We start from the raw sequence: 21,961 nt of genomic DNA on the forward strand, positions 1-21,961 counted from the left end.
AACCTTCAAGCACAGAGGAGGATCAGAACTCCTGGTGTTTTCATGTTTGGTCTCACAGAGGACACTGAAGAAGGAAGCTGAACTTAATGTGTTGTGCATGGTGAAAAAAAAAGTATATGTCTTTTTTTTTCTCTGTCTTGTTGGCTTGCTTTTGCATTCTCTCTCTGCATACATATACACTCTCAGTTCCTATTTCAGTATTGTCAATGAAATTTTTGGGGACAGATTAAGACACTTTATTTAGGACACCCAAACTCCAATTTGTGCAGTAACATTTGCTTCTCAGCATTGAGTTCTTGTCACTCTTCTTTGAATCTTATTCCTTCGTTAGGGGAGACGGTAGGTCTTTTTTACCTTGGAGGCTATCAAGCACATACAATTATATGACCCAGTATCATGGTAGTTAGCAGAAAAACTAGAGTATATTATTGTATGGGATATTGAGTGCTTTGAACAATATTTGTTTTCAATACATTTGAAGATGCTTTAAGATGATAGTCACTAATGTGAATTTGATGTTTACTTGCAACATACTAAAAAAAAAAATGGTGTGCCATAAAATGTTAGATTCTGAATAATATAAGGGCCAAGTACAGTTTTACATGCCATCAAGTTTGTCTAGGATATCAATCTGCTGACTTCAGTATTTATGAAACAGGACCAAATCTGGCATAGATTTTTTGATATCAAAATGAGCCTTTATTTCTGCAAAGTCAGTCAAAAGCGAAGTAGTAACTAAGGCATGCTGTGTCTGAATCTCTTTCACCAAGTAAAATAAGCACCTTCCAGCAACTGACTTGGAACAGGAGAATCTTGACAGTATGTTTTGACTTGCCTTACTTACACCTGCATTCAGAGAGGTATTGGAAAAACCTGTTTTGAGAAGGGGTAGGGGGAAAGAAGTGATGGCTCAATTTCAGGATCAACCCCAAGTCAGTTGATCAGATTTTGAGTATTTCTCTATCAGTGTTTTTACTTGCTTATTTTAATAATTTCCAGGCTGAACAAGCAGACTGGCGATTTCTATAATGTTCCTTAAATCTTCCAACATTCATTCTGTAGTGAACTACATTCAGAGCTCAGTATTGTTCTTCACTTCTTTACTAAATCTTGTTTTCTAGACTAGTGTTAATGATGGCCAAGAGCAGACTTTTAAATGATACTAACTTCCCTTCAGTAGGACTTGTTTAACACCATAGGAATAATTGCTGCATCAGAGTATTATGCGTACTGCACTGGCGTGTGGCTAAGTAGTAGAGCAAGTGATTCAATCATTATTTTTTAAAACACTGCATAAAGCAACTCTTACCTAACAGATAAACCTTTTAGCATATGTTTCTAATAAAACCATTAGCTTATTTGCTTGCAACAAAGCAGTTGCTTTCATAGGTCCTTCTTATATGAATCCTTTGCTTCCTAATAAGATATCAAACAGTAAAGAGGATTAGCTTGTTGCCACGTTTGCTAGAATGCTTCTGTTAGGCTTTGCTTGGACTGTATTTTTCTGCTGTCTCCCTGTCTTTCCATTTATCTTTGCCTTTTAATTCTTCAGTGCAACTGGATATCAGGTCTATGTATTTTCCTGTGCTTCAGTTATCTGTAAAATTTACAGGGTTCAAGTGCATTGTGAGAACACTAGGTGGCCTGTCTTCTGAAAAAAATTTGAAATTTGCTTGAAAATACTGATGCCTATGCTATATATACTAAATCCTATGGATGTAGACCATATTCTAAAGATGATAGTGCAAATGGTTGAAAAAACTGTAAATTTTCTCACAGAAACTGTAAGAGGATGTTATACTCGGGTAATCCTAATCAATTATCTAAACTGAATGCTTAAAAAAAAATGACCTGGCACCCCTAGTTTGCAGATTTCCAACAACTGTTGCCAAGAGATGGTATGTTTGGCAGCTTCTGTGGTTAACCTTTTAATCTCATTTACAGTGAGATTTAATGCAATTATAATTTTTAAATAGGGTTGAAAGCGCAATGTGGAAATGCAGAAATCCCCTGCTTGTTGTGACCCTTTTCTAGGGAAAGGTAGCAGTTTTCAAATACTTCTGATACCTTTGGAATTAAAAAGGAGTAGCTAGAAATGGGTTTAATATCTGCTTGATACTTTTTCTCTGTTTGGATGATTATTTTGGAATTAATGATTTCAAACTAATACCCTGTTCTTCTGCACCATGCAAACTTGCTTTGAACCATGCATTGGAGAGTGGAAGTTGAAAATGTCAGAGTTTACTTGTGGTTTAGTCCTTAGTTTAAGGGGTCAGCGTTTGGAACCAGAGAACTATGACATGTAAAATGATATAAGGGCTTGGAAAGAAAAGGAAGACAGTAGTGACTTAGAGTGAACCTTTGTCTCTTAAAAATGACTTGTTTCCTTTAGAATTTTTCTTCCTTAAGTCCTAGATTCAAAGATTTTGCTATTTGAAGAAGCTTTTGTAAATACATTCTTCTAGCAAATGCCAATGACAGTAACGTGAGCAATTTTTGATCCCCCCCTTTCCCTTTGTGGAAAGGGAATGGTTACTTTAAGTCCTACTAAAGCTGACTTTGTTTAGGGGTAGGGGACAAAAAAAAAAAGAGGAAGTCCTCAATGCAATGCAAATCCGATTACAATAACCAGAATGCTATTTTTTTTACATTGTAAAAATGATAGTTGAGTCAAACTGCTTATTTACCAGAGCTGAAAATAATTTTGCTCTATTAAGATTGAAGGGAGCATTTGGTGTGACATGTACTCCATTAACACCTCATTTTTCTTAAGGATGGATTGTCCCTGAGGTGGTATGTTAATTGAAAAACCAGTGGTATTGCGTAGGGTTTTTCTAATTTAAAAAAACAAAAAGCAAACAAAACCCGCACAACAAAATCCCAGAACGCTTTTACTGTGAGGGACCAGTCTCTGCTGTCAGTCTGGGTTCAGGTAGGGTGAAATGTCAGTCAATCTTCTGTAGGAATTGAGGAAACAAGAGGCTGCTTTTTAAATGCTGACGAGTTGTTTACCAGGAACATCTAGAAGGAGCTGTGGGCTCCTTCTCACTGGTTTCTAACACAAGCCATCCACCCAACTTTTAATTACTCTCAGCTACAAACTGTGGAAGTTCAGCTCTCTTTGGAACCAATCCAGTATTTTGATTTCCTTGATCGATTGCCAAATTAGTGAAAAGGTTTTGCACCAGGTTAGAGCTCCTGCGCTCTTCCAGTTTTCCTGTCTCGTACTGTAATCAGAGCAGAACCCTATCAAGGTTTTCAGACCTGTTTTGTTGTGCAAGTTTGATTTCTTTTATTTATATACATGCCAGCCCAACTAAACATTTAGAAAAGATATGAGTGTAATCAGCTTGCAGCAGAGTGACAGTGTGTAAGTTGTTTTTTCTGTAGAAACTCAATATTTCAGTTGGGGTAGGGGAGGAAGGAGTTAGTCCTCTTTCTCCAACATCTGTTGTGTATTTTATATTTGCAGGTGTGAGAAGATGTCTACAAAAGAGTAGCTTAGCTGATGTCATTATTTTAAAATTATTTTTTATTAAAGTGAGTGTTAATTTACAGCTAAACTTTGACTTGCACATTGTTTTTCTGTAATTTCAAACAGTGGCTGAAAGATTGTTATATTGTGCCAAAACCAAAGGTGTCACATCAAGTTGTAGCCAGACATTTTCTGCTCTGGGGACACATCAGTGAAGAATTGCTGTTTCTCATGGTCTAGTGATACCTTTTCCAGCCTGGGCTCTACCACTGGTGAAGGAAAGAAGCTTAAAATAAAAAGGAGAAACCAACAACAACAACAAAAACCCCCCAAAACCTCCAAACAACAAAACAAATGCTATTCACATGAGATGAAGGAAGATATAGCTGGTTGATTATCTGCAGATGAATCATCATGTTGGTGCATTATTCCATTAATCCTGAGTATAAAGATAAGAATTAACTGTAGAACAGTATGAAGGTGACTGGTTAAATTGGGATCTTGAAGAAAGTTTCCTTGCTTTTGAAATGGAGTGATGTGGCCTTCATATGCATCTTTTAAATGAGAAAACCTATTTTTTTTAATGCAGTAGGTTATCTGGGAAGTGTTTTAGGGGTCTGTGATCTGACATTGGTTCTGAAGTCTGTCCTACTCTGCATGCTATGTGAGATAATCTTTTGCAAGTCTAGTCAAGTTTTAAAGTAGACTAATGACTTCAGATGTCTTGATGAAAGCCTTGCAGGAAGGTACTTGCAGCCTCTGCTACAGACCTGTTGAACTGTGGTATGCTCTGCATTTCCATCCCTGGATCTTGGTGATGTCCGTGATACCCAAGGCTGTGTGCTCTGCTGTTCAGCTGCAAGTTGCAAGAAGTGGTATTGGTATTTTAATTCCAGATGATTTGAGGTGGAACCCTGTGTCTGTATAAACAATTCAACCTACCATGGCACTGAAGGATCCAGTGTTATGCTAGCATTACATTATACTTTGAAATACAAAGGAAAGATTTGATTACTTTATCTGAAAGTAATTTATTCTGCTTGGAGTATTAACCTGCTGTGACTAAGTTTTGATCTTAGTCTTTGGTCTGCCTGCTTAAGACTGCCTCTAATTTGAGGGAATGTATTCCCTCAGAGCTAGAAGTGGATAGACACATTTTAATTATCCTGGACTGAAATGTTTCTGTGGAGGTACGAAGCAATGTCCTCGGCTTAGCTAATATCGCTGGTGAGCATTGAAAAATTACTGGTCTTCAGTCTGAAGGATTGTATTTGTGCTATGCTGCGTGCCTCTTAACTAGTTCATGAGGTTTGGGGATAGAAGCCTTTTCGTATGCTATTAAAAAACAAAGTGAAGGTCCCCTTCCTTTTTTCCTTCCATTAGTCTCTTTTCAGGTTGTGCTTTTCGTGAGTATGAAGACTAGCAGCCTTTAGAGAACCTACCAAGTTGTACCATTTTGGAATACTGTAATGCTTAAAACTGTTCTCATTTATTTAACAGCAACTGGGAAGGTTAAAATACTCTTCTTGCACTTAAATTCAGTTTGTTGAAATTAAATGATTGTTCAAAGACTAATGGTAACATACAAACTCTCTGCTTCAAGCAACTGGGAGTATTTTTGATTGAGAGTTGCAGTAAATATTGAAAATGTTTAATGTAGTTATCTGATGTATAGAATTTTCTGTAGTAGAGATGATGTTTGTGCGTCCGCAGTTCATGGATCAGTAGAAACTTGGTTGTAGTTCTAGAATTCGGTAATTCTGAAGGATTGCTGAGCTGTTTTCTACCCTTCAGCAGATCCCATCTTTGGGAGGTGTAACTGAATTAAAGCACCTTGGATCATTCTTTTTCCCAAAACAGGAAATGTGTGGCTGGGCTTATGTAGCCTTTCTCTTATTAAAGCCCGGTAAAGAATTTCCATGGGTCTGAAATTTTAAGAACAGTTCAGGATAGTTATGTGAAAGAGAAATGTTCGTTTTAAATACATTCTAAACTTTCTCCTTACTTCTGTGTTGTCTTTTTCTTGTAAATTAGGCAATGTATGGAAAGTAAAATGAAACTGAATAGTTCATACCATAACATATTTTTCCCCATAATTCTCTATAAAGTATTACACAACTCTTTCTGTGGACACAAAATATGACACTCTGAGGCTTGGAGAATTAGAACAGTTCTGGGAATAAGGCATTCCTGTTCAGCATCTAGAATACTTAAACTTATCTCCATTCCCCCTCCCCTTTTGGTAATAACATGTAGCATTTTTATGTGTGATAAACTAGGTCCTTAAGAAGTTTATTTTTACTGACATAAGAAATGTAGTGTACAATGGCATATATAGCAGTAGAGCTATGTAAATTCTAACTGGTTTACTTTAATAATGTATTCCCAATTCATGGGTATTGACAATTTGCTCATAAGAGTTAAAGAAGCTCTTCTCTTAAGAAATAGTGATGAAAACCCTCCAGAAATGTTGCAATATTCCTGTATAGGCTTGAACTCCAGATAGAGAAAAGGTGGGAGGATTGCTTTAGGCAGCAAGCTTAATTTTTTAGCCCAATTATTGTGTGTCTGGTGATATCAAGAGGAAATAATTTTGTGAAGGAGAAGGCCAGAGAAAGAAGCGATGAGGTGCAATAGAAGGTCTTGCCAGCTGTTCTACAATGTCCTCGATGATTGCCGACAGAGAAGCTGAAGGTTTCTTTCTGAACCTTTCAGTTGATTTAGTACTGCTCCCTGACTTGGTTACCCCATAGATCTGTCTTTGTTTCCATGCTCTATCTATAAAATATTATTAGTGTTAGTAAAATCATCCATTAAAATTGTGAATTAATTAAAAATGGTCCCACCAAACACTGTCAAGGTCAGTTAGCTGAATAATCCTTGAATGAGCCACGGATAGTGGATCTAATAGAGGCTGCTAAGGCTTATATTACTTTAATAGCCTCTTCATTTTCCAGTTAAATGTTTCTTCTGGATTTCAGCAAATCTGTTCAATTCAAAATGTGTTGGTGCAGCCACCATACTGTTTCCAGCAATCTTAACATCAGTTTGTTCATTCCTGTTCTGTAAAAACACATTTAAATGTGCCATTTATTAATATTTCTGCAATTAAAAAAAAAACTTCCCTTCTTTCCCCCTTCTAACAACAGGGTAAGTTTGCCTGAGAATTGCTGCTGGGACATGTGCTCGTATACACGTTTTAATCAGTTTTCATTCCTGATACCTGTTTTCAGGACTGTTTGCATATGTTGCTATAGTATTTGAGGGTGTTTTATAAGCAATGTTATACATAATCATTCATCTTATGCTTATGGCAAAAAAGGGCTTAAAACCAAATTTAAGTTGCTTGGGTGACATCAAACATAAATCATGCCAAAGGCAGAAGTCGAGGCCCCATAGGACTGTTCTTTGCATGTTTTAAACTAGGAGGGACAGTGCAACTAAACCTTTACCTCTTGTTACAACATCTTCAAGCTTTAGTTCTTGTCAGGAGAATGACACAAAAATTGTGGAAACGACTTTGCAATTTGCACTTTAACTGCATGGCATCAGCAAAAGTAATTTGTTTTACTCAGCCTTGCTATGCATTAAAAAGGGAAGAAAGAGGATTCCTTTTAGTGCCTTGCACTACTAGTCTAGCCAGTTGCGTTGTAGGATGCATTTTTATTAGGATTTTCCTCAAGCTGTAAATAAACACAGGTAAAGTGAAGAACTATCTTACAAAGATGTTATTAACCTTATTATTAACTTCTAAGAGATAGCATAAATACTTGGAGATGGACAAGATTATAAAATAGAGTGCATAAGATACTGGTGTTCCGTTTGTTTTTCCTGTGGACATCTGGGACTACCAGTCCCTGTGCTGCTTCTTGGTTCCTCACCACCTTCCACAAAATGTCATTAGGACCATTGAGTTTCAACATGGTGAATTTTCTCTCCATTTGATGTGAAAAGCTAAATATAAATGAAGTGAGTGTTTACGAATTACTAGCTTTCGTGAAAGGGGGAAGGAAGCAGCATGATGCTATGCAATCATTGGGATTCTGCATCAATGAAGCATAAAACAGCTAGGTCTGTCGAGGGTATGGGGTGATCTGGTGAGGAATGTATCCGCTTGTTTCTGTGTGTCCTTGAATGAAAACTGATTTGGCGTAGATCAGAAATGCATTTGACCCCATGCATGAAATGTTTGTGCACAAATGATTCTTGATGCTGTTCAAGAGCTAGTGCTGTGCCTAGTTACCGCTTTTATGTAAACGAACTACTAAGAAAACTGTTCTTATGCAAGGTAACGTGAAATGCTTTTTACTGACTAGAGACAATCTTCTTGCATGTACCATATGTATGTAAGCATGGGTACATGGAGAAAAATATAGGTTGGCCTCCTCATAGCATGAAATGCCTTAAGAATGGGTAAATAAATATCTGGCACCAGATTTCTTTGGGGAAATACTTTCATTTTAAGGAAAGTGGCAGAACAAAATTAAAATGTGACAATAGTTGTGGGAAAACATATCATTCACTGTCTGAATAGATCTGTGCAACAACTTTCACTGCAACTATGAATTTTACCTTTCCTGCTTGTCAGCAGGTAAGTAACAAGCTCACCCTTTGCTGGTCCTATCCCAGTAATTTTGGAGAAATTCTTGTTACACTTCGGCAGGATGAGCACCCCTCCTTGCCAGCCTGTCCTTATAGTTGTTCACCCCCTCCCTGGGGACTCCTGCTGTTTACCTTCTGATGCAAACTTTAGTCACATGATGGCTAAGTTAGTTTGCCAGGTTGAGATTGCCCTACAGAACTACCTGAGAATAACTGGAAACATTTTCTTTCATGTCTGAACATCCCTTCACATAAACCACTGTCTCACGTAAAATAGAAATATCTGGAAAAAACCAGAATGTTCTCCCTGTGGATCTAGAACTGCTGACATCTTTCAAAGCCAGCAAGCTTTTAAAAAGATCTAGAAAAGTTCATATTCCCATCACAGGTCATCCAGATACGCAGAGTGCTTGAATTGCAACACGTGGCCGACTGCTGCGTAGGCATCCAGCCGAAAGGAGCAGCTTTGCAGTAGCTAGCACCCTTCTAGCCTGTCACTTTGCCAAGTTGTTCTTGGAGAAACAAAGCGATATTGACAAACAAGATGTGCAAACATGAAGCCACGGTTTTTATTTGGAATTCTGCCATGGGAGCAGCATGCGTGTGGCTGGAGGACTGCCTGTGTCTGTGGATGGTCTGTACACAGCAGGTGGCATAGGTGACTGCAGTACTAATCACAGCTCTCAATGAATGAGATGTAGTGTTGTGAGTCAGCATGACTGGCCTCTGAGAGGGAGGGAAAGGGTGTAGCTGTGATGCCTTAGATCCCGAAGGTGGAGTTTTACCATCATCCCAAAGCAGTTTGTTGTAGACGTCTTTCTGGGTTGCAATAAATCAAATAACTTCCTCCAAAATGCCTGCTGGTGCAATGTCATTTAAGCAGTTTTCTGTGAAGATAGAGCAGTCAAGCTAGCTGTCTGGTTGTATACACCTACTGGTTGTCAGCATGTTCACTAGTACAAAAACATTCACTAGTACTCTTGAGACATTGTTCAGTGTATTTCCAGATGTCCTAAATAAATGCAGTCAGCCCCTAAAGAGTGAGGATGCTCATCTAAAGGGTACCATGTAGTATAGTTTGATCAGGGCACAGGTCATATAATCAGGTGCCTAAATAACAGTCCTGTTATGATGCCTCTTCAAACTTTCTAAGTAATGGGTAACCCTCAGGGGGAAGGATGGGAGGAAAATGGATGATGCCCCTTCTCTTGGAATGAGGCAGTGGGAGAAGACAGATGGTTTGATGCCGAGTAGCTTAGTTGATGCAATGATGAACTCCTTAAGGACTGCTCAAATTAGTTTTTCCGTGTGTGATGTAGTTCAGTATGGAAACTTCCTTTTTCTGCCTACTTCAAGCATATTGTAGAATCATAGAATCATAGAATCATACAGGTTGGAAAAGACCTCTAAGATCATCGTGTCCAACCGTCAACCCAACACCACCATGCCCACTACACCATGTCCCTAAGGGCCTCATCTAAACGTCTTTTAAATACCTCCAGGGATGGTGACTCCACCACTTCCCTGGGCAGCCTGTTCCAAGGCCTGACCACTCTTTCAGTAAAAAAATTTTTCCTAATGTTCAATCTAAACCTCCCTTGGCACAACTTGAGGCCATTTCCTCTTGTCCTAAGAGATTCAATGCATAAACATTTAAGAAGATTCATAAGGTATAAGGTGCAATTTCTTGACTTCTATCTATTTTCCTTATTTGCTGGAGGTGTTGGCTCAGCCCAGGCAAAAGCCAGATGGCAGGTGAACCTGCAAATATGAAGCATGACTATTCCAAATAGTCAGCTGCACAGTGGTTAATCTGTAATTCTTAATAGCAGTAACAGAAGGACCCATGTACTTCATTTTAGGAACTGCTTATGTATACACATATATGATAATCTTCTCCTAGGGGGTTTAGTGTATTGTTCAAAGCAAAGGGCCATTTTGAGTCCCCATGTTTCTGAAAACGAGGACCTCTTGCACCTTGCTGTTAAGTTTACATTTGATGTTTAGCAAAACCAAGAGTTCTCTTCCTGTGCCTGCTATGGAAAATTAAGAGTTTCTTAAAAAAGATAGGATGTTGCCATTTTTAAGTGCCAGTAATGTTTGTAATAAAAACTAGATACTATTTTCTTCATGTTTGCCTTCTTGCAAAAACTGCTGTGTTTGCTCAGTTAAAGTGTACCCTCATGTCCCTTGGCAATTACATTAAAGAATTTATGAATTTTATACAAGTAACGTTGTGATACTGTGTTGTTTGGTTTTGGTGGAATAAATGTAACAGAACGGTTTGTGAAGTAAGAGACAGGGAGGTTTCCGTAGTATTTCCTGTAGTTCCTAGGGTGCAAAGCGATTCAAACGAACTGCAAAGAAACCTTGAGATTAGAGGAAATTACTATGAATACAGACAAAAATGACTAAAATGTGTCCTATGTACTCAGTCTCTCCACAGCTTGTAAAGGCAGTTAAATTTAACTAGTTTCAGGCTTGTGGAACAGCAAATGAAAAAAGTTAAAGAAAGAAATGTTTGTCACAAGCTCTTTAAAGTAATTTGTTTTGATGCTTCTTAAAGGCTTCTCTGTGAAAGTTTTAAACAGTTGTTCTGTTTTCAGAGATCTAGGCAAAACTCCTAATTATTGGAACAAAACTGATGTAGAAATATTTAAACTATAGAGTTGCTTTACCTTGATATAGCTCTGTCCTAATCTCATTCAGGAAGCTGTTCATGAAAGCTAGCTAGCTGAAAGAATTCTTTCGATAACTGCACTTGAAGATGACACAAGGAGTTATTGCTAACTGAACCTGCAGGTGATTTTTAAGACTGTGTGAATTGAAGGAATAGGTATTTTGCTGGTGGTTCTGTAGTAGTTGTCTATTCCAAATCCTGTTCCTGACAGGTAGGATAAGCAAATGTGATTGCTCGCTTTCCCTTTCTAGTTCCCCTTAGACAAGAACCTTGGCAATTAATGAAACTGGGTGGTTTTTTCCCCTTTCGAAGCTGACAAGGGAAAGCTGTGAAGTTGGGTACACAAGGCATTGTACGGTATCTGTAAATATAAGGATGACCTTCTGCAACCTTCTCTGCAAAAACACTGCATCCTTTTGCTATCGCCTAGATATGCTTATCCTGCCTGGCTTCTCGCCACCAGGAAGCTCAGTCCATGTGGCATCGGAGCGCTTGATTAGCAAGAGCAGCCACGTGGAACAGAGGTATCAGGTCTAATGTTCAATTTCAATCAATCTATACTCAAATGTTTTGAACATGAGTGCATTTATTATATAGTTAAGCATCTTCACTAACAGTTGGTTTGCTTACAGAGGAAGGTAGGCACTGTCTGAATTAATAATTCTGTTCAATCAGGTTTTACCACAGAGTCCATAGATTTAATTTGTTTACAATTATGCTATAGAACTATTCAAAAAAAAATAAATCCTAGACTGCAAAAAAACCCCACCAACTTCTGAAGCATATTTACTCTTGTTTAAAAATATCCAACAAAATGTGAAGCTGCTTCTGAGCATAATAAAAACGTGTTGCAAAACATGGAATTCTGGCAAGTGTTATCTTTGGAAAAACTGGCTAAAAGCATTGTATTAAAATCTTTGTAGACTGTGTGTCTTTGACTTTGCTAATTGTTTCTGTAGATATTTTTTGTGAGGGCAGTGTTTTGGAAGGCATAGGAAGAACTTGTCATCTTAAGATTCCCGCTGTTTTTGGTTTTTCAATGAATTGAAGTGTAGCTTTATGTATTTAGGACTCAAAATACATCACATGCCCCTGTTAGGGGGAAGAAGAGCATGTGTGTAGAGTGAATGTTAGGGAACAAGTCTCGAGCTCTCCTGTTACATTTCTCTCCTGTTGCTGTTTCTTCAGTTTCTCCGGAAGAAAAGATAATACAAATAGCCAAGTAGAGAGTCATTTAAAATGTTTTGGTCCAAATATTGATATTCTTTCACAAGAGTTTAGCTTTGGGATTTCTGTGGAGTTTTTCTTGGTAGTTTTGTGTTTTTTTTTAATTTCAGTTCGATATTGCCCTTTCTATTCCATTGCAAAAGTGTCAGGAATTTTATTGCTGTGATAGGGGGTCTTTTTTTGATTCTTATTGTATGCCTTCCTGGTGTACAGAGAAATTTGAGCTGCACAGAGTTCCGGGATGATAATGATCACACTTAGGCTTGCTGATCTCTTGGCCACTCTGAATATTCACAACTACGTGGAAAGTGTTGAGGGCCACTTTTTAAAGACCTCTGTTATTGAAAATGGGGAAACGCGAGAACCTTGAAATGAAAAGGAGGGAATTGCGTAAACAAGCAGAGTTCCTGAAAAATCTATTTGTGCTTCAGTAGATGCCAGGCCAGTAAAAACTGGGCTCCCACCATACTAACTGGGAGAGGCAACACCTAAGAGGCTGATGATCAGTTGCAACACAAGCTGTCTTGCCCTAGAACTTCAAATGTCCAGGAAACAGAGTGGTTGCTCCCATGACTGGCAGACCATATCATTGCAGGATCAGTGCTTATCTTCCACCCAAGCAAATATTGCAAGACTGAGAGCTGTTAAAGACATACCAATCAAGCATTCCTGATGGCATTTTCAAATTTCTTATCATGCAAACATTCAAGAAAGTAAGAGTTGTCTTACTGTGCATTGCTTCTCCATTCCAATTGGAACATGCTTTCTTTCTGGTTTTGTGTTTCTCTGTAAATAAGTCATATTTCAGCCTAAATTGCTGTGTCCATATGTAAAACTGAGTACAGAAGAATGAATTAAAAACCTTTTCCCCTGTCTACACTCATTTACCTCTCCTTCATTAGGCTTTGGTCTCATGCAAACAAGATAGCAAGTGCGATATTTATTTTGGTTTCTTTCAAATAACTGACTTTGCACCCTGTTAGGAAACAATGTCTTGGGCTAAACTTAAAGTAACATAAACTCAGTCAGTGAGCAGCAGTGGTAGAAAGCCTGCTGAGCATCAGTGTGAGAGGCTGGTGCTACAGTGGTGAAAGTAGCTTTAACCTCAGCAGCTGTAGTAGGCTGCTGCAGCAAAAAAAGAAAATTACATATAGCTCTGTCTGGGAGTGAGGTGGGTCCATTATTTCTGGTAGGATGTGTGTTGAGCTGGGGTCCCAGGTTCAGGTGGCTTCCCCAGTTAGAGTAATAGCCATGTTACTGCTTTTGTTTTGGTTTTCCTCTGTAGGATGTTAAAGGTAAAGATGGCATGCCAAGATTTCATATTTTCCTCCTGGTGTCACTTCACAAAATTACTCATCTCTCTAAAACATAACAGCCACTGTATTTCTTCCAAAACCATTTCTGGCTTTATGGTTTGTTACTGTGACAACTCTGAACTTTCGAATCTTGAAATTTGGTCAAAATTACTCTTTTGAGAGTGTGTCCTGCAGCTGAGTCCTGGGTTTCCTGGTTTCTTTGCTCTGTGCAACGAGGTTCTGTGTGTTTGGCTTTCCACTGGGTAGTGTTTGGGGTTAGTTTGCATTTGTTGCAGATTGAGGGGTTTCCCCCTGAGTCGGCTGCAGCAGTGTTAGTCACCTAATGGGGCTGATGGGTTAGTCTGAGTGCTTGAGGATGAGGATGGGCATGTCCAAAAAGCTCATAGCTGCTGCTGATTGGAGCTGCTGTTACTATTTTGGAAAGGTAAAAGACCATCTGATACCAGTAGCTCTTTGAAAGCAGGGATGGGCAAAACAATCATCTTGTGGGTTTTAAAACTGTTATGGATTTCCCATTACAAACACTATAAGTAGAGGTTTTAATTTTCTTGTGGACTGTTGTCCATATGATTTGCATGTCCATGTTTATAGACACATTCCTCCAATCCCTGTGGTTTCACTAGTGAGACAGAAAAATATAGCTAGGTTTCTCTCAAATTCAAAGTTTGTAACTGGTTTGTTTTATATTAGTATACTGTAGACATTCATATTTGAACAAAAAAGTAATGTATTATGGCTTATAACATGCATTCAGAAAAAGCTTGTTCTTTAAAATCTTCAAAAGGCTCTCTACTCATACTTTTCCTCTTTATAGAAATAGTTCTTCGGACACATCTGAGAACTAATAGTTATTCTGAGTATCTGAATGTTTGAGCACACAGCCTGAGAGCTTAGGGGCATGATTTTTAATTTTTTCTAAAAAGCTATCAAGCACCTGACTGTCATCACAGGGAAATTTGTGGTAAGTGTATTTGGAAATAACACATTAAGTGTCACAGGTTCCTGCAATCAGGAAAAAACCTTAGTATACTTGGTTTGATGGTGTAACTAGCTTTTCCCAAGCTGAGATGTTGGAGTTTTTTTGTGTGATAGATGCAACCTGTTTGATTATTATAGATATCGTATATGTTTGAGACTGAAGGTTTTATGCTTTTAAATATAAACACTTCAAAAAAAAATCAACAGCATTGCACTGACTACCTTATTGTTGTGGGCTTAAGTTGAGCCAAAACTCATAACTGGTTGCCTTTCCTAATGGTAAGGAGCAAATCTGAATTACACAAATTTATTCTGTTCATGTTGGCTGTGGAGTGGTGCAGAGGTTCTTTAGACAAGTGTCCATGCTGAGGTTCACAGTAGAATAGCTATAAATATTGATGATGTGAATAATGTTGTTTTGGATAAAGATAACTGGAGGGAGGAAGGAAGAAAAACTTGTTGCTGTTGTCCCTAACTGCAGTTGCAGCTCTTAATATAACTTAATAGTTTACCAGTGGAATAGTGTGTGAGGTCAGATGGAGCTCAGACTAGGAAATAACAGGGTGATTCACTTTTCCAAAGCAACTTTGCTTTTCTTTTATTTTTAAACAACTCTTAATTGAAAAAGAACAGAGTAATGTAATTAGAACGTTTTTGTTGTTGTGGCTAATAATTTTTCCTTAATGATAACTTTTCCTCCTGCTTAATTTTTCTTATTGTACTGCAGTTAATGCATTACAAAAACCCTTCAATTAAATGGGTAATGTTTTAAAACAAAGAAAGATTTTTTTTTTTTGTAACACTTATTGCCTTTTGACTTTTTCTTTTGACCGCAGAAACAAAAGGACACTTGTTTTCCTATTCTTACTTGGCCAGAATACAAATCAAAATAGCAAAATAACTACTGCATTTGGAGGGTGGCAGCTTTAATAAATCAGTTAAATACTTCAGAGTTCATAATTCTTCCTTTTTTCAGTATGGAGAATTTTTTATGAACGCTTTAATGCTTTACCTTGACTATTGCCTTGAAGACTTGGGACAAAGTGCAGCACTGTTCTGTTTATAGTAGCTGCAAAAAATTACTGATTTCCTCTGTAAATCACCGGGAATGATTAGAAGTGTGCATTTTTCAGCAAAAATAACATTACACTGCACTCTCCTGGATTTTTTTTTTTTGAAGGAAGGCTGTATTGGAGTACTACAAACAAATGAATAGTTGTTATGGATTGTTATTAAAATAATTTAGAAGTTGCTTTAGAGTGGTGTGTGTTCCCTGCTCCAAAGGATCTGTCAGCATACTGCAGTTTAAATGTCGTGGTTTAACCCCAGCTGACAACTAAGCCCCACCCAGCCGCTCGCTCACTCCCCCCTGGTGGGATGGGGGAGAGAATCGGAAGGGTAAAAGTGAGAAAACTCGTGGGTTGAGATAAAGACAGTTTAACAGGCAAAGCAAAAGCCGCACACAGAAGCAAAGCAAAACAAGGAATTCAATCACTACTTCCCATGGGCAGGCAGGTGTTCAGCCATTTCCAGCAAAGCAGGGCTCCATCACGCGTAACGGTTACTTGGGAAGACAAACGCCATCACTCCGAACGTCCCCCCCTTCCTTCTTCTTCCCCCCAGCTTTATGTGCTGAGCATGACGTCACATGATGTGGAATATCCCTTTGGTCAATTGGGGTCAGCTGTCCCAGCTGTGTCCCCTCCCAACTTCTTGTGCACCCCCAGCCCACTCGCTGGTGGGGTGGGGTGAGAAGCAGAAAAGGCCTTGCCTCTGTGTAAGCCCTGCTCAGCACTATCGAAAACATCCCGGTGTTATCCACACTGTTTCCAGCACAAATGCAAAACAGAGCCCCATACTAGCTACTGTGAAGAAAATTAATGATCCCAGCCAAAACCAGCACAAGAAGTCACTGAAATAGCATTAGCTTATAGCTATGCAGAAGCTTAAAATTTTATTCTCTCCATGCACTGTCCCCCAAACAGATTAATTGAACCTAACAAAATTTAACTTCAGCAGAGCACACCTATGGTTTTTAGTTCAAAAGGAATTTAGAACTGCTATAAATGACCTTGCTAATTGACACCATCTACAGTTTGATCTTCCATGAACTCACCTTCGTAGTGTTATTCCTAAGGGCATGGCACTAGCCTTACTCAATTTTGAATTTTATAAGTATAACCAGCTTTGGTCTTTCATGTGATATATGGAAAATTATGGCACTTTTTTCCAAAGGAATCATGAAGTCTGAAAACTTGGTATTTGTGACACACAGAAGTACAGAGCAGAACTATAAGCATGTAGCAAATGGACAGATACTTCATCATAGACGCCCATCGTAGAAATATGAAAAACCAACACCTGCCTCAAACAGTGTATCTGACAGTGGGTGTGTTGCATTTTTATGTTCTCAGGCTTTATTGCTAATCTGTTTGCAAATGGACAGGCATGAGGTGTACGGGAGACGGCACAGGAGTCAAGCTCTCTTCCCTGCTGCGTTATCCGATGAAGTGGTACTTTTTGAGTGACCGTGTCTCTTGTGGCTAGGAGTCAGGTTTGGGAGTCTGGTTGATATCAGCAGCTCCGTTGTTTCAGAAAGTGGAGAGCTGGGCTGTTGGTGGACAGTTTCTTTAGGGATCTTGCAGCAGGATTTCTCACAATGCTTTGCATGGCTTTGGGATTTCTTGACATTGCATGTTTGTAGGGAATGTCATTTTTACCACCATACTGTGGGAATGTTTCTTCTCAAATGTTTATACTATCCCCCTGCAATGGGAGCCCTTTCTCCTCCATGTTATGGTCATAATGCACTTGAATCACTTGTGTTAGGTTTTTAATTCCTTTTCCCTCCTTCTGAAAAAGCACTCCATATACTTCTCAGAGTTCTAGGAATAGTAATAAAAAGAACCCCATTCCTCCTCCTCTTGGTCTCTTTTCCCTAGTTTCTTCATCCATCTAGTACTTTCTTCCACTCCTCTTTATTAGCACAGAGGAGCTGGGGGGGAAAGAGGGAGTCCCCTGCTCTAGATTACGAATGCTCGGGTAGGACGTAATCTAGTTCTTGAATGCAGGAGCTCTGTGGAAGGACGTTGGAACTGGCCATATCAAAGGAAGAGGACAAAGATGTCTTGCATTTGGGGTTGTTTTTACAGCCTTCTCTGAATGTGTCGATATAAATCCAAAACGAGTCCATTGCAAATGGAATTTCCCTGTGTAGAACAGTGCAAAATAAAGGAGATTTGGATTGTTAAACAGGCTATTTAATTCTGCATGTTTTTAGTTTTCTGCTCGTGGATCAAGTCAAACTTGATGCTTTTTTTATTCTAGATGTTTGTGGCAAAGCACTGTCTAACTCTTGTTTATGTCTCAGTTTCTTCACTCCTTTGGAAAAGGTTTTCTTTGATAGTGTGTCAAAGCTTATTGAAGTTCTTGACATTAACTACTATATTAAATATAAAATATTGCATCCTAAAGTTGTCTCACTCTAGTTTATGTGACTGTTTTCTTTTGTCTGGGAATTTTACAGACATGTTGTAAGGCAGCAGTTGGAAACCTGCTGCTGTGTCTTGGAAGCCAGCTGAAGTATCATTCTTTGTACGTGCTTTCAAACTACTATTTGGCTGAAGACAGCATAGCGATTCTTCAAGTCTGATATGTCAGTGTGTGCTGATGAGGAACTGTTTTAACCGAGGTGGTTTATTTAATCAGTCTTGTTAAACTGTTTTGACCGTTCAAGCTGGTCTGACATATCTGTGCAGAGCCAAGTCTCATTGCAATCCTACTTAAAGGCAGTTTGTAGGCTATTTTCTTTTAAGACTGATGTTTTGGCCACGGACGAAGGGACTTACTTCTGACCTGTGAGGTTTTGTTGATTTGTTATAAACTGAATAGCAATAGCTGGGTACTTTACATTAGCAAAAGCAAGCTCTCAAATGTGACAACACTTCTAAAGTAGAATAGCATATTGCCCAGTGGAGGGGACACAGTAACCAAGCACTCTAGTCTGTATAGACTGTGTTTTTTCACCTTGCTTTTGTGGTTGACTTTGGGGAGTAGGGTACCTATAACTACCTCAGTGATCGGATTGGGCTCTGGGCGTACTAATGCCTTGCTGGTTGCATGTCCTCACTGCCACCTAAGCTGGTATTGGCTTTTTTTCAGTATTGAGGACAACATGATTTAGACCGATAGTCTTGGGGTAAAACAGCGAAATAGGATCAAGGTGACTGTAAGCATTTCTTACAAAAGGGAAGACTCTGCCCCCAGTCCCCAACTTCATGGACTGGACCAAGTCATGCATTTTGTGCTGGTCCATTCCTACTCAGATGCAAACCAGGAGTGGATATGGTTGGCTGCATGTGGCTCAAATAAAGCAAAATCTGCTAACCCTAGAAAAAATTGAGGTTTGTTGCTGAACGCCTAGTTCCTAGTTCCTTCCTTTCCTGGTTTAGTGATTCCTGAATCTTGAAAGCTCTGTTTGTAGTATAAATGGAAATCAATAGCTTTAATAATAGAATTTATATGCATAATGCAGTCTCCTATGGATAATGGTTTAAATCACTTAATAGAGCTTACTTAATATTATTTACTCCTTGACCTCACTAGGAAAAGATGGAAACTGTACTATCCTTACAAGCTGCAAACTCTTTGACACTTTGATCGCTGTTCTGATTGCCGTTCTCATTGACAGCTGCTGAACTGAAAAGAGAAGGAAGGGAAACGTGAAACCTGGGGGCCGTGTGTGATACGGTATCGCAGTGCAGGACAGCATGAATCCGCATTGTGTGCGATTACCAGACAGTAAATCAGCTGTGCTGTGCTAGAGCCAGAAACCAGTAGCTTTCACACTTGCTGCCTGTTTCCCACTCATTGTAAAGCACTGCCCTATCACTTGATAGTCCTGGAAAGGAAGCGCAGAGGAAGCGAGTGCCACTGCTGGTTCAAAATGTTCCAAGGCGACTGGAAAGTTTGAGCAATGGCCTGGGTGAGAAGAACAAGACCTTATTGACAGGGTTCAATCCTAGTCAAGTCTGTTTCCCATCAACTTCCTAAGCAATCACAGCCTTTCTTTTTTCATCTCCTTTGCACGCGCTGGGTCTCCCACTTTAACCTCCTTTTTATTTTATATATTCATTTATTTTAGTGGACTGAGCAAATAAGGAGAATTGGGAAGTTTTCTTCCCTCTGATCCACCTCTGCTAAATTCTGGAGGAATTAGTAATGAAAAAGATAACAATTACATTAAAGGTAGCTGTCATCCCCCCATTGCCCCCATGTTTCTCCAGAGTTTCTTTTAATTTCTCCTTTCGATAGGGTCTTGTTCTTTTCATTTGATGTACAGAAATACATACTGTTCCAGTGATGCCATGGCACATGTGGTTTGTCGTGTGCCAGATCAACTGGTGTTATAGACTCATGGCTGTTGGGTTGTGGCACTGTCAAGTTATGTGAACACACACATATACATGTAGTGGGAGAAGTATGTAAGCTGAGACTTTCTTCGTTTCAAGCTCTTCTAGACTGTGTAAGACTTTATGAAACATTTATACCATAAAGTCACTCATTTTTTCCTAATGCTGCAGTTTTAAACATACAGCAACATGCCCCTTGTACCCTGCACCATGCCATTTTGCATAGACTTATGCATGATTTTGCCATCAACGTAGTAAGCAGTCTCCACCGGCAGTCCTGGCAGTCTAGGGCCTCCTAGTCTAGGGTCCTGGCAGTCTAGGGCCTCCTAGTGCATCTCCAATTTCTTTCTTCAGTACGTTATTCTCCTTAGGCTGTCTATGAGACAAGGAAACTTCATTTAATCTGAGGTGAGAGAGGTTTTCCTCTGGAGAAACACGCTTTCCAAAAGAGGACCAAAGAGATGTCTGTTTAGTTTTGCACTTAAATGTCTCTGGCCGTGATCGCAGCAGAGCAGATCCACATAATAAAGTTTAAGCATGTAAGCACAGGTGGCATCTCATGGTTTTATGGTCTTTCTGTAGCAAGTCAATTGACTCTGGTGGAATACTCTCACATATTAAAGGAACAACCAGTTCAAAAAGTCAGTGAAAAGATGGAGGCCCTTTGGGCATGAGTAATATTCACTGAATTGGTTAGTGAGCACTTTTCTGAGGGTGCATTTTACCCCTTGCTTTTACCAAGGGGTAAACTTGGTTGGGTTTGTGGTGGTGCATACACATTTATAAGGATAATATGACTTATTGTATTTGGTAATCCTGGCAATAGTGATGCCAAGAAAATCATCTTATTTCAGGAAAACATGTGCTAGCATGTGTTTTGAAGTATTTGCTTTTTGGCAGTTCAATAATTAGAGTTTGACAAGGATTTAAAAGGAAGGAAAAAAAAAAAGGAAAGAAAAACCCAAACCAACCCAAACTTTCAACCCTCAATGATATATAAAATGTGAAAATGGCTTGTATTCTGTAGTATAAATATAGGGTGTGCTAGGGATGTTTTTGAAAACTCAGTTGGTCAGCCAGGCAGAATTATTGCTGCCTTCAGAAGGCTTGTGGAAGGAGCACGTGTGCAAGGGAGACGCGAGCGTGACACAGTGCTAGAGAGGCATGTCAGTTTGCAGAGTATGCCAAGCTTGCACCAATTTTTCTAGAATGTTTTTCCTTCCCTATCTCCAAAATAGTTCAAATTCAATAACTGTGGTTAGGATATTTTGGAAAGACGTCCCCAGGCACTTTATGATGGAACTTGGGAAGAGGTTCAAGAGTCGGGAGTTCTCAACCAGCATTTGTAAGCAAGTTATCTTAAAATATACTGCTTCTTAATCTAAAATTAACCAAAAAGTGTTTATAGTATTTTTAGGTCAGTGTATAAATCTGGAGAAATCAAAGTATATGCTTGTTACTCGGTCAACTTGCTGCAAACTTTTTTTTTCCCTTTTTTGAGATCTTAGCCAGTCCGAATCTCCCAGGCCTATTCACTGTGTTTCTAACATTTTCCTATATCTTACTCTTCCCAGGATGGATCGTACTTGGCCGAGTTCCTGCTGGAAAAAGGCTACGAGGTGAGTGACTCTGTGACCGGCTGCGGGCTGATGGAGTCGTTTGGATGCTGCAGCTCCGGCTTCCTCTGCTTCTGTCCTTCTCTGTGTATGTTTTCCACTCCAGCCCTAGATAACAACTCAAAACTCCGGAGAGGAATGTGCAACATGGCCTGTAATCATGCCAGCTTATTGTACTATTTATCATCTAATGTCCACTGGTGGATTCCCTCTTCTCCTCAGGGTATAGCTGCTTTGCATGTTTCCCGCCAACTCAGATAAGCAGTGACCTGTGTGAGCCAAAACTGTAAGGAATTAGGGAATAATTTATGATGCAATGTACCACATAAAGGAATAAGAATCTCTTGTTTGTTCTCTTCCCCCGCCCCCCTCTCCACACTAAAGGCCCTTTTATTTTGGCAGTTATACTTCAGCAATGAAAACCTTGCATTTTGCTTTCTCTGTTTAAAAAGCAAAAAAAAAAAATCCCCAAACCCAAAAATATACATTGGTAGTGTTACTTTCCACCCCTTCTCTTGGATTAATTATATTCTTGCTTAGCACATGACTTCGATTTACCTTTTCTTTAAAATAAAGGGAGTCTGATTCTTTATTTCTTGCTGCATAATTTTCCCTGGCAAAGTCATCTTTTTTGTGGCCCAGCAAAGCAACAATCA

General features: G+C 39.1%; 1 protein-coding gene across 1 annotated transcript in view; it reads left to right on the plus strand.

The window, feature by feature from the left end:
• Positions 1–21,961, plus strand: part of GMDS (GDP-mannose 4,6-dehydratase) — a 436,198-nt gene that overhangs the window by 50,219 nt on the left and 364,018 nt on the right. Inside the window, exon 2 of the mRNA XM_075142569.1 lies at positions 21,264–21,308. Coding sequence (XP_074998670.1) covers positions 21,264–21,308 — 45 coding nt within the window. The remainder of the gene's footprint in view (positions 1–21,263; positions 21,309–21,961) is intronic.

Source organism: Calonectris borealis, chromosome 2 (genome assembly GCF_964195595.1).
Source record: "Calonectris borealis chromosome 2, bCalBor7.hap1.2, whole genome shotgun sequence".
Taxonomy (NCBI): Eukaryota; Metazoa; Chordata; class Aves; order Procellariiformes; family Procellariidae; genus Calonectris; species Calonectris borealis.